This window comes from Diadema antillarum, unplaced genomic scaffold, assembly GCF_040938485.1.
Source record: "Diadema antillarum isolate AM-2024a unplaced genomic scaffold, OU_Dant_1.0 scf00000145, whole genome shotgun sequence".
Taxonomy (NCBI): Eukaryota; Metazoa; Echinodermata; class Echinoidea; order Diadematoida; family Diadematidae; genus Diadema; species Diadema antillarum.
The window spans coordinates 1,924,863-1,945,239 of NW_027271034.1; the positions used below are offsets into that span (position 1 = coordinate 1,924,863).

At 37.7% G+C, this 20,377-nt stretch overlaps 1 protein-coding gene across 10 annotated transcripts in view; it reads right to left on the reverse strand.

Moving 5' to 3' along the window:
* LOC139721565 (1-phosphatidylinositol 4,5-bisphosphate phosphodiesterase beta-4-like) overlaps positions 1-20,022 on the reverse strand; it is a 181,659-nt gene extending 161,637 nt beyond the window's left edge. For 9 of the 10 annotated variants that reach the window (XM_071632895.1, XM_071632897.1, XM_071632898.1 and 6 more), the window contains exons 1-2: positions 19,970-20,022; positions 11,354-12,436 (exon numbers count right to left, since the gene is read on the reverse strand). In XM_071632895.1, the coding sequence (XP_071488996.1) occupies positions 11,354-11,437 (84 nt within the window). In that variant the 5' untranslated portion in view covers positions 11,438-12,436; positions 19,970-20,022. The remainder of the gene's footprint in view (positions 1-11,353; positions 12,437-19,969) is intronic. The other variant, XM_071632889.1, reaches the window with a different exon arrangement.
* Between the last annotated feature and the right edge of the window lie 355 nt (positions 20,023-20,377).

Consider the following 20,377-nt stretch of genomic DNA (forward strand, 5'->3'; position numbering starts at 1 on the left):
TGTATAATAGCACTCCTACCATCTCATTCCCATCTCACAGAATTTAAAGGTCTACAATGGCACTGTTGCAAGACCCACCATTTTTTTTTTTCTACGAATTTTTTTTTTTTTTTTTTCAGGCAAATCAAATTATCTTCAGTGGTTACAAACTATCAATACAATGGCTACAATATCTGCTGCCAAAGGCTAGGCCTACTCTGACTTAAAGCACCCTGAGGTTAAAGGTTACTACCATGCAAGGACTTTGCTTTTGCTACATGTATGAAAGATACACCATTCATAAACATGTGTATCACACCAATTTTTATCTCAAAATTCTAACCAACTCTAGAGCTACATCTGTCCAATCATTTGCGGAGTTGATGCTCTGTAGCGATACGCCCTTCGATAAAATCAATATTACACAGAGTGATATATCACTGGCCTCTGCATGCATCTGGTTGCAAACTGGACATTTATGTGAAATAATGTTGTCAGTCTATGCACCTCCCATACATGCATGCGTGCGTGCTACTGATGCTTTTACTATTATCAAAATAGTGGACCCAACGATGTAGAAGCAATTTGTATTGAACATGAATGTAGCATTTACATGCATGAAAAGATGAGTTGCACGAGGAAATCATACAGAAATTCTGTAAAAGTCATCAATCATTTTTTCATGTTCTCTTTGCAGAAATCACAGTCATGCTACAGTTATTTCATTGGCATGTGTTTTGAAAGAACAGATTTGGTTAATAAACAAAAGTCTTCCTTGGCCCAGTGGACCCCTGGATAGCGAAGTTTCTCATTACGAAGCTAATTATATCAAAAGATTCATGCAAAACTGTGCTGGGGGAGGCAGTCTATGTCCCAATGGTGCCTTATGGCCACACACTCACTAACAAGTTTGTGGCCAACACAATGTTTCTAACGGTCCCTGATTTGCAGGGTGTAAAATGCATCAACTTTTGCATAGGTGCATGGCTGCCCTCATCAACTCATAACTCAATCAACATGCTTTGGGTTCCCACTATCAGAATTTTACTCATCACATGTGGACACTGAAACCACTCCCCCCTAAGAACTGGTGAAAGCTTTATGATTTGAAAATCAATACCCATTTTCTCAATCACTCCCATGAAAGGACCCCTGCTGAACAAGAAAAAGAAGAGCATGGGAAATATGGTGGCAAACTACAACTCTGAGGAATCTAAAAGTGCTCTTTGGGCACAGCAATCAGCATTTAAATGCAAGTGCAGCAATTTAGAGGTTTGTGAATTCAATCAACGCTGAAAATCTTTGGAGCCATACAGAGATGCAGAAATTGACATGGTACAACTGAGCCCTATGATAGCTTTGAATAAGATGGGAAGTGTGTGATGCTCAGAGTGAAAGTGAGCCCAAGAAAGCGTGAGTCTGCCTGAGAGGAGACGGCTTTCAAACCACCTTCCAAATTTCCGACATCAAAAATTCTCATCAAAACTGCTTCTATCATGAAAAGTAGGGGGCCCACAGAAATGTTCCGATACTTCTGACACAGTATTCTACTCATATCATATCATCCTTGAGAAAGTAAAATCATCATGTGAACTTGTATAGAAATGCATCTAGAGAACTCAGCATTAGTGACAAAATATATCAATGCATGTATTTCAAGAGTTTTTATGATAGTGATGTGATGTTTCACCCTTAATTATTGTACTCTCATTTTTAACATGAAAATTCTGATTCTTATGATTTTCAATTATACTTTCCATCCAATCTTACCCTTCAGAACACATAATGATGAATTTCTGATCTTAGCGATTACAGTAACTGAATTCCCACAGATGTGCCAAAGTGCAGTCACACCATAATTATATCACCACAGGTGTTACTATTAGACTGCATGCATAATTTATCGTGCCTCATGCAGATAACGTATGGGGTACCATGCACAATCTGTACAGTTCTGTTAGGAAATTTACATTTGGGGTTTGCTTATTTTTTTTTTGTGTGTGTGTTTTTTTTTGTCAGCCAACACAGTGTGCTTTCCAGCATATCTGTTCATAATTTACTCAGATCAGTGCTACTGTGTTTACAAATACAATCCAATGTCTATCAAATACTTAAGCCAAGTCAAAAAGAAAGTAGTTCCTCATCCAGATCTTCAGAGAGAGTAGATGCGAAAAGCCTTACTACATGTACTACGGAACTTACTATTTTTCTGATCCATCTGAAGCCAATATACATGTGCAACGGTATAAGCCCAAGGTGCTGGCATGCATGTACTTTTGCACCGCCTTGATTTTCAGTTATGCACAAACTAACCCTTATCATTTCACAACCTAAAATACTTATTTTGAGTCTCCACAGTCAGGTAATATTTGCAATTACTTTTTACATTTTTACACAATTCAGAGTGAATTTACAATGCTGCTGTGTACCTATCATGTATCGTACCAACAGCTGCGCTACCATGTATTATGTACAGTGCTGCTACGACTGTACCAATTGACAAGTACACCACATGGCTTCAATTGAAGCAATTGAGTTATTCTGTGATGTGTAAGTGTCTATAAAACTAAGGAATTCCATATAGGGGAGGCGCCTATACAAAATTAAAGGGGTGCGCACGCGCCCCAACCCCCCATTTTTCTTTTTATTTCTTCAGTTTTAACAAAAAATAAAGAGGGGGCGCGCGCCCGGTGCGCCCCCCTCTGGATCCGCCACTGCCGAGTATACTCGGGCAAGCGTCTATGGGAAATGCGCGTTGCAGCAAAATCAAACCGTCCTCAACGGGTAGAACTTTACAGACTCAAATGCAAGCGCGTTAAGTTTTGAAATATTAAGGACGAGTTTGGACATGTTTGAAAATCACTAACGTTGCAGTGCAAAATCACAGCACACAGTGTCCTAGGGTAATGGTGGGCACGAGTAGATAAAGCAATCCTTTGAATATAAGCCAGGTTCGTAAAATGCATGCACAGTGTACAAAGTATAATACACAAGTGGCGACATGGAGACAACTTGTCCATTCACGACATACGTTGATACAGAGTACATGTACTGATGTTCTCAACTGTGTGCTGCATTCAGGACAGACAGACGTGTTTGCCAAGACCGATGTCAACTAGGGTGCGGACAAGGTGCGGACAAGACGCAGAAAGCAAATTCAGTAGTTCTGCACACATTCTGCAACCTCTCCGCACGTTCTTGAAAGAGTCCGTTCACTGTCCTAAACATGTCGGGGCATTTCCGTGTCCAAATTTTTAATTGAGACCAAAATTTGGACACAAGGAATGAACTTCCCGACAACTTTGGCAACTTGTCATGAAGACATCGTCAGGACGTCTCACCATTCCATAACCCCTCCGCCCCTTCTGCAAATGCTCCTGAAAGAATCCTGCAGTGCTGGCAGCTTTGTGAATGAAAGCAGGAGACACCCAGAATGTTTTAGGACAGCGCAGTGCTGATGCGGATCAAAAAATACAAGTGCGCAATGCCGCTGCGGACATTTGTGGTCAAGACACAAAAGAGTCAACAGATTCTTACAAGCAAAAGGATTTTGAAGGTGAAAAATCAATACAGCATTATGCCTATGAAACATAAAAACACGAAGAAGGGGGAGGAGTGAGGCCCCCACCCTAGCCCCACAGCCGAACCTCTCTTCCTCTGATGAGGAACAGGTACAATGTCAGCATTTCCCGGCGCCCAATGAAGAAGGCACCGTAGAAGGCAGTCACCAGTAACTAGGAAGAAGAGGAAGCAGCCCCCTTTGCTCCCAGGAAACTTTTTTTGTTATTCTTTTCAGAAATACATTTCATTTGAGGGATTTTTAATAGTTGCTATTACATAGTACATCATTATGTTCAGTTCAAATGTGACCGCCCAGCTCGACCCACAAAAGTGGAACTAGGTCAAAATCTGTTATGGGTGATTTTTATTTTTATACTTATGTCAAAGTACTAAGTTCTAAGCTTGAAAAATGATTGAACTTGTTAGAATTGGACCATCCTAACCCATTCAAAGGGGACCAGGACCAGCGCTATCTGAGCATTCTCTCAGAGCTTGTATTTGAAGCAATAAGGCAAAGTAAATTTCGGCTAGTGTGACCTCCATGACGGCTAGCAGTCAAATGAGAAAAATCGAAAGCCAGCTTCCAATTTATAACCTTGCCCTATTTCCTTATACTGTCCACATATCTAACTTACATTGTATGTTATCGGCAAGCCATCCTGATTGTCCTCGTTCGTGATTTTACCACTCCTGGTGTAATCTTAGATGTGTCCGCTCTGCCCGGCTACGATTAGCATATATTCTGGGGGATTTCGCGCTCTTCCTGGGTGATTCCTAGGACACTCCTAGGAATGTCTGCAGTCAGTCCGCGGAGATTCCTAGGAATGTCCCAGGACAAGCCGATTCGCACACTTTTTCCACATCTGACTCAGACAGGATGCCGAAATGACAGAATTTGCTTTCGCAACCCTTCCTAGGCTTGTCATCCAAGTGGACGTCAGCCCTAAAGACATTGTTACGTGTGCTGAAGAAGAAAGTATCACTTCAAAACTGTGCAATTCAACCAACTCCATTTTGCTTTTGATAAATTTCTCTTTAGGTCACTCATATGTTGAAAATCTTTTTGGTAAAGTGTCATATTAAGCCATTCCATATGCTCAGGTTTTTTCCCCCTACAGTAGATGGCGAGCTTTGCATATATATCTTAGTTGCACCATATTACTGGATAATGATTATTGAGGCTGTAACATTGACATAATTACTGCATTCAAGTCTCTCATGAAGTGTGCTTTGAATTTCCTATAAAATATACTGCACATAGCTTGTTCACACTACTGAAAATTGACAAGTTGGTGATGGTGTAAATGTTGTTGTTTCCTTCTTTTCTAATATCACATGCAAAGAACCATATCCACAGTAGCGAGCAAATTTTAAAGCAACGTATTGTGATGAGCTATTACCTTGCAAAATGTTTTTCTTGGGAATACAAAAGAGAGTTAAGTGATAACAAATTTTACTGGTAAAAATTGACATATCTGGGATACAGAGTCATTAATATCTTCAGCATAGTTACTTGTGAAACAGAATGAAGCCTATACGATAAGGAACACAGAGGATCAGCTAAAGATAGATGAAATTGTCGGCCTTATGTCAAAAGGGCCTCAATGAACTTCCCCTGTTATGCCAAAAGGGCACTAATAGTACACATAGTCCATAGCATTAAGGGCCTTTTGGCATAACAGTGGAAGTGGTTTAAGGCCCTTTTGGCATAAACCCTACGATACAAAAATAGGAAAAACGACTAAGTCCATTACCTCATACTTTACAAGCTTTCAACTACCTCCTATTTACAGAAAATGCAAAGCAGAATGAATACAAATCAATTACCACACATCTGTCTTGTTTATTCCCCCAGAACTATTTTTTGTTAAAAGAACAAAAAAAAAAAAAGCTCTAAGACCAGAAACAAACAATAGTTCGATGCCATTGTTGTTATTATATCAAAATCCTGTCCAGTGCAAATGTGTCTGATACATTCTTTGGAATACAAGGTATAATGTACTACTGGAGTATCAGACAGCCTTACCCTTGCCATTTTGTCTGCCAATACCGCCCAATTTCATAACTGGATATGACCTTTAGGAAGTTAGCAAGGTCCCTGAAAATGGCATTGGCAATTTGCTGCTTTGGTGTACAACAGCTGTCATCAAGTGTGTAAATTAGGGCTTTTCATTTGGCTCTCCCTCTCTCTTAATAGTATTGGCACAGTAAACATAAGACTTGTTGTGTTCTTCCAACATGATTAGCTTAATTATACCCTAACTGCCTTGATAACACCCATTTTTGTGTGTCTCATGGGTATCTATTCTGTTCAATGTTATGGTAACCGAGAAATTTCTAGTCTACCATGGATACAGGATAACGAATAAGAAGAATCAAAATATCTCCTTTGCAAAAATATAGCGACTAGTGAAAAATAAATTCTATATGATATTTTAGATCACTTTATTTATTCATTTTTATTTTTATTTTTTTGCATAGCAGAGTCAGATGGAAGAAAGGTGAATATGAAAGAAGAGTGACCATGCTATAAAAGTTTGCAGCATGTGGCATATATCATACATGTTCATGTAGCCTGGTTCTTGCTAATCGACTAGTATACATGTATAGTGTATTTGCTTGCTAATTACAGAAAAGTATTTCCTTGTTACTGTTTCCCTTAATCACTTTTAATATGAAATATCTTCAATGGGTCCATTGGATACCATGGTAAAAATAATGTGTGAAGAAACATACGTTATACTGAAGCTAAATTTTGGGGTTTATAGGCTACACACCATTCGTTTTTCATATGAAGAAACAAACATTCTTTTTTTTTCAATATTTGTAAGTCAACATGCTTCACTCATTCTTCTCTTCAAGTGAATAGAAGATAATCCTCAGATGACCACTTCTTTCCACCTTCTCCATACTCTTTCTTGAGCACTGCATAAATTGGATGGTGAAGATAATACCACCTGTAACAATGGCGCTATAAGCAGAGTAGGATTATAAATAGATACAGTGCTCTAGTATGCAGTGGATGGTACCGAAACATTCTTTTTTTTTTCTGCGTGCGTATCAAAGCGTGAAGGAATTACAGCTCTTCCGCTTAAGGGCTTTGTTTCTCCTATTGATCATCAAGGGCGAGATATTGATTGAGGGCTTTGCTTCTTGTATCCTGGTGGCTTTCTGCTTCATCCAGAAGCTGCCATAGACAAGAACTGTGAAGAAAGGAAAGGGGTGGAAGGGGGAAAGGCTGGGTTTCCTTTCAAACGGTTTTCAGCGGAAGCCCCGTCTGTACAGATCAAGGAAGGGAGTTTGCATACCACATGTATGCTTGCCTGGCACAGGATATAATTGTTACAGAATTTACGTAATCACATGTTCGTGAGGTTTTTCAATAAATTAACAGCCATGCATTACTGAACTCACGCCATATCACAATCTTAGTAATGGTTAGACACTTTTTAATGTATCTTTGAGATAAAGATGAAATGCCATAATCCTTTTTCCATATTTGATATGTTTGATAAATGTTATGGACCACTGAAAGGCACAGTGATAGCATTAATATTCAGTTTGCTACGACAGAAATTGTACCATCTATTACTCAACTACATAACAGTTGGAATTGGCTGAACACTAGATTTTCAATTCCTACACAGTCAGCAAATGTCTGTAAACTCAATCAGTTGTTGTGAAATACATTTTAGATGTCTGAAATGATTTCCAGATTTCACCTCTGCCCTTCCAGAGGTTCTGAATGACACTTTGCCAGTGTTAAAGTTCATGACAGGCAGTCACTTCTACAGTAGGGCAGTAGAAGTTCTTGCCACATGGAAGCAACTTGTGCAACTTCTGAATTCAACATAGTCAAGACAATAAAATGTCAGGGTGTGAACAACTGGTTTCAGAAGGTGTCTCTTTTTTCAACACCATTTCTCATTTTGTCCATCAAAAATAATGCTACACATAACCTGTGATGATTGAAGCAACAAGCATACATATGTACAGTCAGAGCAAATCACGCCCATTGCTATTCATCTTCCTTTTCACTGGTCTACTGTGCGCTGCAGAAGAGATGCCAAGTTCTCTTGAAATGTGCAAATTCACTGATTGTTGGGGATAAAACATCCAGAATATGGTTGCACTGTAAGAAAGCTGTTGCTTTAATAATATCTCAGCATGGAAAAACAGCTACAGTTTTAACAAGGGTACCATGTCTGTAACTTCCTATAGTTCTTGTATAGTATTGTTATTCGAACAGAGTTGCCGTCAAACTCCTTTGTGCATGTGATGAGACTGCTCTCTTTCTCATCAGACAATTATACTAAATTGAAAGCAGCATCTTTTTGCTGTCAAAGCAAAGGATTAGACACAGTGGGAAAAAAAAAAGAAAAAGAAAAGGAGAAAGAAAACAGCAGGCATTTAAAAGCTGATTCTGGACAATTGTTGGTGCTTCTTTTGTGAATCGATCAAGCATAGGACTTACGACCCCGCTGACCAAAAAGGTAACAAAGGTCCTTGATTTTTTACAATAACTACATGCTGATGGCTTGTAGTGAATGATGTGTATGTACACCCTGGGCTTCTGACCATCACAGTCTAACACACTTTACTTTAAGATTTAAAAAAGACAAGTGTACTACATCAAACACCCAGCCATATCAAAGTGTAAACATAAAAATATGTAATGAACATAATTTATATCTTCCTGGGTGACATATAATCCCCTTTATAATATCAGTATTAAAAGCCTATGAATAAAACTATGAGCCTGGAAGGGAAAGAGATCTGAAAGAGGATTAAGTACAAAGATCAAATAATGATGATGTATGGAACTGAGCTTAAAGGGTGCAAAAATTAAAATAAAACTGGAAACAATGCAAAACTGAGCTTAAAGGATGCAAAAATTGTAATTTTTGCATCCTTTAAAGGTAGGGGATACCTTTTACAGACCTCCCAAAATGCAGCAAAACATTAAATATGAACCTCAGGGGACTTGCTTAGGCCACTGCTTAGAAATTTGGAAGTCAACAGTTATCTAAAATTTGAATAATGCACAAAACTCAACTACTCAGTAGTTCTGTGTGTCAGCCACACTTAAGCCTTTCTGTTGCAGTCTTCTGCATTTTTTATCTATAAACACAAATCTAAAAGTATAAGAGCTGATGTAATAACATATAGAGAGTGTGGTAAGAATGTATATAGAAATGTTTGTAAGTGTTGATGAACTTTCTTCACAAAATATACATGATGGACACACATGCAGTACATGGGTCTGCAAAGGTAGCCTAGTAATGTACTGGAATTTACGGTGAGCCCCGAAAACAATTCAATTCAAAATCTAACCGTCAAAAAAATGTACTAAATGTTACCTTCCACTTTCAATACTTTATGGGAGTTTCTAAAATGATATTCTCTTCAAGATACCACTGTATTTATACAACTCTTCATTTAAGGCGTGCAAATGGGATTCCCTACCTTTAAGCTCAGTTCTAAACATCATCATTCTCTGATCTCTGCACTTAATCCTCTCTCAGATAGGTCTTTTCCTTCCAGGCTCTTAGTTTTATTCATAGGCTCCATTAATATAAAAATTTCTGCTTCCCAGTAAGTGCATATTTTTCAGCTTTTTGCAAATGTCTATGGATATCCTTACTTCATGAAAAACCCAACATACTCCTTCAATGGGAAAGACCTCTCATTATAAACACTGTGATTTCAAAGGCAGTAGTATGGCAGCTCTAATTCTGGTAGGGCATATTTTGACGTGTCTGTGTGAGTGAATTTAAACTGATGATCAGTAGTTTTGAGCCACAGAAAGCAAAACCAACAACTTTGCTAGAGTTCTGCCTCACAAATACATTCACTGCACCATAAAATCTATCATATACATCCCTGGATCACTGATGAAACCATTGTCTATAAGAACCTTGTGGATCTCTCACAGAGTCTACAATAAAAATATTGTACTTGTAGGAAAAGACTCAAAGATGATTCTTGTAGGTACTGCAGCCAAGGTGATGATATTTTGTACAGTGCAACTCGAGCTCACCTGCAGAGAAATTTGGTCAAGACAATAGAAGGGGAACGGGGAAAGAGGGCTGTTTGGGTTCTTAGGTAGCTGTATGCCACTATCCAGTTCTTGTTAGCTTCTTTCAATACATCATGTTCAGCAAATGCACTGTGGTATGTGCTCCATATGTGTCCATACCAGCTTCAAACTGATAAACCTTCACAAGCCCTAGTGGTTGCATTCCTCAGATGTATATATTTCCACTGCTCTAGTGATGTGTCAAGCTCTATCACGACATATCATAAATAATAATCAAGAGGCAGCCGAGTATCATATTTCCAACTGATGTCATTTTCAATATCTTGGAGTGGGTGAGTCCCCTTGGGGTGATGGAGTTGAATCACAGAACTAGCCTCTGGGTTGTTGGTTTTTGTGTTTTCCCCTAAGACATTGCTGGAATGCAACATGCATCAAATACATCTTCTTGACACATATTTTTTCTTCCATCCCTGCATTAACACATTTATTTCTTCATCGGAGCTTCATTCTGCATGAACCTTTTTAATGTACATAGGCAATGATGCCAAAACATCAAGATCTCCTGGAAGCCAAGCAGATGCTTTCACAGGATATATGTGTATATCTATTCTCATTGAATTATCATGCAGTTTTTTGGTAGTCTGTAAGCCTCAGCCTCACCACTACTTGCGTATAAACTTGCCAACATTCTTTTCATAGATAAAAATCAATACTGGGGACCATTCTTAACTTTTTTTCCTATCTTAAATGGTTGATACATTCACATGGTAGATATTCTTGATTTCATGGGCTTATGACAATGGAAAAAAAAAAAGATTCATTCAAATCTTTGCAAGACAACTGAAGATAGCAGTGTGAGGACTACTTCTATTTTTTTTTTAAAGTATGATATACTATGATAACAACAATAGTCATGATGGTTAGAAATAAACAACCTCGTTCTGAGAAAACCTGGAAGAAGAAATTAGTGTTGGCAACTTGATCATGAGATATTCCTGGGAGGAATGTGATTTTCCTGGCTGTTATTTCGACTGTGAACGAGAAATCATTAGAGCCTAATTATCATCATCACAGCCAATGTCAGCATCATCATCATACGCACCATACAACTACTCAGTATTGTAACTGTCATCACTGTTGATTACATACAAGTCATCATAATTACCATCCAGTATCACTTTCATAACATCATTAATCCAATCATGGATTTACCACAATTACCTCATAAAAGTCATCACCAATATCAATCCTGTCATCATCATTATCACTCATAATCATAGTCATCATCATCATCCAATCATCTCAACCTGCTAACAATCAACATTCTATTATGAGGTCATATCATTTTTTGCCCCTAACTGCGTAGACATTCAGATGTTGGCGTGTCACATACCTACAAGTAAATATCTTCTTCTTCTTTTTTTCTAAAAGTAATCTTATTGCAGGGGCCTCAGTTTGTATGAAAGACACATTAAGGAATGCTTCATCAGATTCAAATTTCTATCCACAGAAGTTACCAAAACTGCTGAACCTGATGGGATGCTTTTCTTAGCATTTTCTGCAAATCTGTCTGTCAAGATCTCTCTTGATAATAAGATTAAACTATAATCACTATCAAAATATGAAATCAATATCAAAATATACATCATGAATCATACAAAGTTAATATCTTTAGAGCATCACTTACACTTTTAGTTGTACAACAAAAGCATCAATTAGAAAATTGCAAATTAATGTCAGATGATCAAATGCTAATGGATTCTTGGTACTTACGTCTTCGTATCTGTCGAACATGGCCCCATTTTTAAGGGGCTTAGGGACGCAGACCTGCCACTGGAAAACATACTGCTTAGCCATGGTGGGCTAGCTGGTGTGTCTCATAAGCAGAGTCATACATCAGATCAATTCGCAGACATCAAGACAGCCAAAAACGTTGACGCCGAAGAACAAACCATGCACACTTGTCTGTAGAGCGCTCTTGGCAACAAGCGACAAAATTAACACCGCAATGTCCCAGGCAACTGTTTCACTTGCACAAAATTATCCAGCTGGTGATAGCAGTCCTTTATGGGAGCTTTAAAGGTGAAAATCCACTGTATATATCCAGGCTATGTGACAGCTCTTGCTATTGGAGTACATGTGTGTAAAGCTCTCCCTACAAAGCAGTCAAATAGGATGTGTTTTGGCCAGCGTTGCCAAAATGATAGGAGATGCTCAAGCCAATTTCACACAAACACACACTTGTACACACGGACTAGGGAGAGACACAGCACAGAGAGAAGAGACTGGGAGAGACAGACAGAGAACAGGAGAGTGAGTGGATAGAGCGCAAGATGTGATCAATTTGAGTTGCAGTCCACGCACAAGCTGCCCGCTATCTCCTCCTTGCTTGCAATGTAGTGATGCTGTGTGTCTCACAATCCAAATGCCAAGTGTTGCCGTCCACTGCACAGCCGCTACCGCCACACAGTCCTCCAAATGCAGGCTATTTTTTCTCCGCTCCGCTCACATAATTCATCAGCAGAGCTCATTTGCTATCGTAGTTGCTGTTGCCGCTCTGCTGTCCGTGTCCTCTCAGGGAACAGCGTGTGTGTGTGTGTGTGTGTGTGTGTGTGTGTGAGGGAGAGAGAAAAAGAGTGTGTGTTCTGTGTGTGGCACCGACTGCATGTATTTTGAGTGAGTGTGTGTATGCAGTGAAGGAATCCATCCAATGAGTTCATGGATGCTTGGTAGCTGCATTCCCTGAAAATGTCTATATGTGGCGTATTTTCTCATCAGAGGTAGCTAGCTCTCTCTGCATAGCAGCTTGGGTAGTGCTCTTCATTTCAATCAGTCTCCATGGCCTGTAGCAAACTGCTGCTCCAGCAGTTAGCATTCCGGGTGCATATAGGGAGGGGGAAAAAGAAATATACAAAATAATCAAGAGTCTCTTAAAATGAAATTGATTTGGGGGTTAACTGGCAACAGTGGCTGAGAAAAATCTATCATGTAATTAAATTGGGACTCTGGTTCAGCCAGTAGGGATGGGTTTGTTGATGTTTTTTTCTTTCCTGTGAAGGGTAGTACAAACTGCTCTATCGTAGGTTATTTCAGACAAAATATGACATACACAGCTAGGAAGGTAGTTTCCTTTACACAGGAATAACATTTACACTGTATGCATAGGCTTTATGGGCTTAATTTAAACATATTACCTTAAATACCACTTCCAACTTTTTCTTTTTCTATTCAAAAAAGGCATTACCTCCTCCTGCCCGACAAACATTTTCCAAAACAATTAATTCTTCTATCTGCATTACTTTAAACCTGTCATCTGCAGCAAAGTCTGAATATGAATGTATACCGGTACTCAAACACTGCAAAATTGAGATATCAAACAACTGAATGAATCAAACACATACATTGATTTTACCATCAATCAGATCCAATGGTATACTGGACCCCTATCATAAGAAAACTTGTTTGAACATTGATTTTTTTTTAATGAAAATTAAAGATTAAAAAAACAAAAATTTGAAGAGAACATAAAAAGGTATGGTAATTTTATAAGTGTTTAAACACTTTACACTGTGTTAATTCATTCGAAACAAAAATGGACAAAATCTTATCAAAAAAAATTAATGCTAGGTCTATCATATCCATGTAATGAACTTGCATTTACAGTGACATGCAGTCCTCAAGCAGGCCTTAATACAACACAACTTACGTCTACAGAATGACATCAGGAAAAGCCATATCATTGGGATTTCAGTTAGTAACAAGGATGCAATCTCCATTATTACTATTTTCCTGCAAGTTATGGTGTCTTCAAGGGGGAAAAAAAATTCTACAGACTCCTGGAGACTCCATGCCAGCGTATCTCCACAAATGTGCTAATTTTCTTGCATATTTTCACTATGATAAGATGCAAAAAACTGGCTGGTATTTTTTGTTAATATTGCTAAATGATATTACAAGAGTTTCAGAATAAAACAAAAAGTCAGAGTTTTTGTGGTTTCATTGTCATTCAAATAACTGTCACAAATATTCCACCATGTTATTCATTCAGTGGTAAACAACATTTTACATCCATTACTTCAAAAATAGGTTTCATGGAGAATTTATGTCTAAGGCCAAGGACTTCATCATGCTTTACAATGACCACTCACAAATGATTGAGAAAACATGAAATATATATAACAACATGCTGGCCATCTACCCCAAGAAGTAGTAAACCTACTACTGTATACGGCATATATTTCGCGAGTCTAAATTTTTGCGAATCGGGAATTCCCAACGATATCGCGATCATGGAGTCCTGTACTGAAAGGAGAAATGTTAACGCGTACGTCACGTTACATTCACATCGGGATCAGTGTCAATATTTTCGCGTGTCTTTAATTTCGCGAATAGCACCTGACTCGCGAAATTCACGAAAATAAAAACCTCGCAAAATATTCGGCGTATACAGTATCATACACTACAAAATTATGTACATTGTAGAATACAGCCAAATAACAAAAAGACTTGCTGCTATGAAAGTTTGGGTATACCACATGTATAAAACATTACATGTCATGCACATATATGTACCTATCATGGTTTGTTACTCAACAATTAACAAGGAAACACCTGCTTCATGTGTAGTGGTGGATATTACTTCTGACTGTTAGTTGATACAACTGATGCACATCCAAAATTGGATGCCTAAGATGAGACTACTATGTCATCAATAAGGAAAATAGTAAGAATTATTAAAATCCAAACAAGTTACCTTTTAAACAGTCTGTTTGAAGGTACCAAGAGTGAGTAATTATGCTAATTCCCAAACAAAATGATATGTGTATTATTTGTTTTGTAAAATGATAAAGCAGACGGTGAGACCCTTGTCGTTGAAAGAGTCTTAAATGTAGCCATTTATAATTCAGCTGCAACCATTTTCCCAAGAAATTGAAACAACAAAATCTCGCCGTCACATTGCAACATGAAAGTGTTAATACATTGGCGTAAATACCTTTTTATGATTAAACATCTATAAGCAAAATTGTGTGGTACGCAAAATACCAGTAAATGCATGGTCAAGTGCATGCTTTCAAGTAACCATTCGATTAGGATCTGCGTGATCATTTTATAATCTGAAATAGATCATCATTTGATTGATGAGGGTGGTCCATGAGACATTTTAGTACGTTGCAGTGACTGTATGCCAAGATTTTTGTCACCATCATAAAACATGTGAGACATTCTACAATGTGTATATGCCATGTCCATAACTACAGACATGCTGAAAATAAGAAAAGTGTAATTTATGTGTGGAATGTGTCTGCAAACTTAAAGGCATACATTTGCAGATGAAATAAAACCCAGCATTAGTGCTTCAAAATAGTTCTAAAAGGTGAGTTAGCAATAGCAACATTCAATGTAAAATTTGAATTAGTATAATCAATGTTAAATATACAAAATGTGAACAATGGTTATGATAAAAATGTTTCCAGACTAAACCATCTACAGTTAAAGTTTATTGATAAAAATAAACTCCTTATAATTTAGGTTTCATTGCAAAACTTTCATATGCTGGATGTTTTGTGATACAGCTGACCTACACACATCCATCAAAAATGATAACTCGAACATTTTTTAAATCACTGCTTCCTTTAATTTTGGACAAGTAAAAGAGAGAAAAAAAAAGGAAAAGACTGGATATCTAATGGTCCGACAGGGACAGGTCGGACCAGTAGAAAAAATGGGTTTGTGTGCACCCTTGCTCTGTGCACTGGCTTGTACGTGTAGACAGAAAGATTCAAAACAAAAGTAACATCCTACCATATAAATATTTCACATTAATTAAAGCCCACTGTAAGGAGATATCACATTTTTTCTCCATAAACCGTAACTGTAGACAATTTATTCTAGAAACAATTTAATTGATTATTCACATTTTATATATTTAGCGATGTTTAACATTGATTATACTGATAAACACTTTTACATTGGTTGTTTCTATCCTAACTCACATTTTTTAACTATTCTGAAGCGCAAAAGCTGGGTTTTTTGTTTCATCTGCAAATGGTATTAATTTACTGGTCCTGTTCTCTTTTTTTCGACTGGTCCTGACTACAAATTGTATGTTATTATCATTTTTTAAAAGTAAATATTATCATTCATTTTCTTTTACCAGACATGTTGGACCAGTAAATTTGGCAATTCCTGAAAAGTTACAGGCCCAATAATGATGTTTATTGGCCTGGGACCGTCTTCATTGTCGGCAATTCGTGACAGTTTCATGCCATGTTAAAGGCCATCTGCTCCAATTTGTGAAAGTTTCTGGTATCACAACATTATCAACATCCCCCCCCCCCCCAATGCTGTAATCTAAGGTTACAGACCACCCTCATAAAATGACATTTATTTGAAGTGAGCCCTCTATTGCCCAATACAGCATGGCAGCCTCATGTCAGGCATCAAGCCAGCCATGAAATATTAAGGATTTGACAGAAAACCAAAGATTCATTTGATAACCAAGCCTCAAAAGATTTTCTCCCACGTTAACAATAGTCCAAACATCAAAGTCACTGGCCAAATAATAGCAGCGCACCCACGTTATAACGAACATGGTTGTAACGAAATTCCAGGTGGGTAACAGCGAAGGAAGAATTCAAGCCCCAACATTATCAGCTCTATATTTTTCATTGTTCATTTGTTCTTTTTTTCTATTTCTGAATTTATTAAAACATATATATAATGTATGTAAACATACTAAAGATTACAGTAGAAAATCATGGGGCATACATGTACATGTACAACCATACATTTTGTGATTTCAAACATACACACCTACCACTCACAAAACATGTTAACAAAAGTACACTTGTAAATTTGTCTAAAGTAACTGTTATTCTCATACAGGGGATTATTTTATAGAGAGCATCGACCATTTTTCAAGATGGGTTCCCAATTTCCCCCTCTTTTGGGCTATCCAGTCTTCTGTTTTTTGCTTACACTTTACCAAGGCCAGACAATTTTAAAAGCTAAATTTACTTCTTGGAATTTACACCTGTAAATATACAATTTCACACAAAGAAATAGAAAGTTTATAATATTCATCAGGCCTCTGATTTTTATTTATTCCAAATATCATATTGAAAACTGAAAATGCATTTGTTTTCTTAGTCTTTCCATTAATAAAATTAAATAAATTTTGCTTTTCCATTAATGAAATTAAATAAATTTTGCTATCTACGGAGTAATAACGAAACTTTGATATGATGAAATGATATAAATATCTGAGTATCCACTATCTATTGTCTGTTCATTCACTGAGAAAGAAATTTGATTTTCACTTGTGACATATAAACAGTGAAAAATATATTATTTAAATACATTTAAAAACTTCATACATACAGACATACACGTGTACATGTAATAAGAATGTACAATTACAACTATCATCATTACTATTATCTGGTATTACAGCATTATTTCACACATTTCTTAATGCATTTGTCTCCACTTTAGAGCAAAAATTAGCAGTTTTTACAGTCATAGGGAAACAATGTTCAGGGGCGGACCCAGGAATTCTGTATTATAAGAGGATGTGCCTTTACAGAATTAAAGGGGGGCGCATGCACCCCCCCCCCCATTTTTTCTTTTTATTTCTTCTGTTTTACAACAAAAAATAAAGTGGGGCTGCACCCCTAAACCTATGGTTTTGCAGCCCCTTTCTTACACCTTTGGTATACTTGTAGCTCTAAAACTAGTGTTTAGGCCATTTTTACTTTATAATACATACTGTACATTACAAATTGGTTCAGGAAGCGCTGAAATGAGTCACAAGTGTGCTCAAGATTATTTTCTTACTAACATGCAAAGGATGTGAAAGTGTGCAAAGAAAAAGTATAACAGCATGGCATGTAGATGGCACATTACAGAAAAAGCAGAACTGCACACTCACTGATGTCAGTACATTTGATATAGCAGTGTGCATTCAAATCAGTTCCATGCGCACCTTCAATCACTTATTTCTGTAAACAACTTCTAAGTTCGGGTAGGAGTGTTTGGAACGAACATCTTTGGACATCTACTTTTGATGGTCTTTGAACGAGTTCTGTAGTTGACTGGTATTCACTCATAAAGATACATAAAAAGTGTCACTTCATTAAATACTCTACAGATTCATTTTTATGAAACAAATAATGCACAGACCCAAGTTCGTGATGCTTGTGGAAATGCAGCTCACTCTCAGGTATTCACAATGTCCTTCAACATGCACTTGTCTGCACCACGTGCATGTTTGACCATTATAAACACCAATGAAGTGCTGCATCTCCACTAGTAATGCACTCTGAACTGTGCATTGTATACAATCACATATATTTCTTGAAGTTTTGATCCAATTTTGCACCATCTCTTCCATGTAAGTATGTGAAGGATTTTTAAAGAACAAAGCACCTGAATTTAAAACAATGGTAATAGTTTCCTAGATGTCACTTGCTCTGTAATCATCTGTGCTACAATCTCTTTTATCATCACATCACAAAGACACATCTGATCCCCTCAGACAAGTCATTTTACCTATGGATACCTATGGAAGATTCTGAACGCAGGCTGAGCCTCTGTATTCAGATCCAGGTTCAGTCCTTTTGAAAAGATGAGCTGGGTAGTGACCAGGTGGCGTGGCGTCAAACTTAAATTTTATGGGTTCATTTTCCCAGAGTTTATCCAAACCAATTTCAAAGCTGAAGACACTGGGTGCATCTATTAAATTTCTAGGTAAACTATTCCATGGTTTCCTGATGCGCATGTAAAATGAATTTCTTCTTGTAGTGGTTTGTGATCGAAAAATATACAATTTTTTACTATGTCCTCTGGTGCATTTTTTTATTAAACCCAAGTCAGGCACTACTTCCTGATCATATTTATGAAATAATTTAAAGGCTTCAATCATGTCACCTCTCGCCCTGCGGTATGCTTAAGTTGAAAGTCCGAGGTGCCTCAATCTTTGTTCATAAGATAAAGATCTTATTTCAGAAACTAATTTTGTGGCCCTCCGCTGGACATTTTCTAAAATTTCTATGTGTTTTTTCAAATAAGGACTCCATACCACATGGGCGTATTCTAAATGAGGTCTTACCAAAGCTTTATATAACAATAAAAAATTTTCTTTGAAATATCTAAATAAACAAATGTGCGTCTTATCAAATTCATAATTTTATTAGCTTTGGTGAAATCAATTGAATTCTGTCAATCGTTTAATACATTTATTACCATAAGTGCTAGCTTTCTCTAGTCAGGCGTAAAGAAAAAAAACAGAATGAGGTCATATTGTACGTAGTTAAAAGGTTGTAATTCAATTTGTGAATGTTGCCAATATACGCAGGTGCTACATGCACTTACATATTTCAATGTTAAATATTCCATCAAAACATGATTTCTGGATTAGGTTAAGAGCTAGGCTTCTTTTAGGGTTTTATGAGGGTATTGTTTCTTCCTTCTGTTTTTTAATACAGGGCTATAGGTTTAGGGTTAGGTTTATTTTTAGGAAGTTTTGTTAGAGTTACCGAGTACAGCAGGTAGAAACACAACATACAGAACTGATTTAGGGCCTACTGGCATGTCGTGTCAATGTCAATGCCATGGCAACAATGTAGAAGATCAAAGCTGATATCAGTACTTCTAGGCAGTAATCAGTAACTTGATTGGTTCAAATTTTGGTGAGTGATCTGTGAATCTAGCAGTATGTTACTCTACATTGCAGCAAAATTTGACTAGAATTGGTCCAGTGAAAAGTTAATGGGAACATGACTTGGATTTACATGAATGGAAAGTGTGGTACCAAGTAGCGCCCAATTTATGTACCTTTACACTTTAAATACCATTGGCCATATATGCAGACCCAAGTGGCTGATGACATGTCACAGAACTTTTCTCGACAATGACTAATGATGGTCAGATCCAGACCTGGAAAAAGAAAGAGCGACGATGTGTTTAACTGTTACCAGACAGTTAAACGCCTTTCGTCCCTTTCCACTTGAGGTTTATGCAAGACGTCCAAACATAACTCATCTACACTGTGCGATGACTCCTTCATGCACAGGTCACACACACTTCATCACTCGATGTATTGCAGCGGCCGAACGTACAGCGACCAACGTCGGACAACAATGATGCAGTGGAGGTAGTGTGAGCGTGAGAGGACCCGCCAGCTAGGTAAACACGGGACTATAGTAACTACCGCCGCAGAGCAAAAATACGGAGCTTACAATTTATTTACATTCTTGGTGTGGATGAATTCGTGTAACATATTTCAAAATCAACCCAAATAACGACGTTTTAAGTCTACAATCCTACTATACCACACACAGCTGAAATAACAGTAAGATTTCAGAAGCCAAAAAACTAAGTTGTACTCACATCGTCTGTGTAGTCTGCTGCAGACCTCTCGCGCTCCAACTCCATGCGTTGTGGTGAGACTAGCCAGCAGATAATGAATACACGAACACACACTCATAAACTCCGCTGCAAAACGTACGCGCTCACTCAAGGGTGCTGCTCTGGTGCTCATCAGCATCACGGATCGCATACAGTACCCTCCGTGTACAGCGTGGCTGTTGCGAGGTGAGGATCTAGGAGCTGATACTTTCCGCCGCTATTTGCTGGGCTGTCCGCCATGTGCACAAGAATGCTATTGTTTTGTTGAAATCATGTCAAGTGAGGAGATGCCTTATCCTTACATGGGCTGCACTGTGTTTTTAAACACTGACACATTTACCCAATGCCTTATCGTCTACGTAAAGTCAGATCTCAAGAAATAAGAAGACC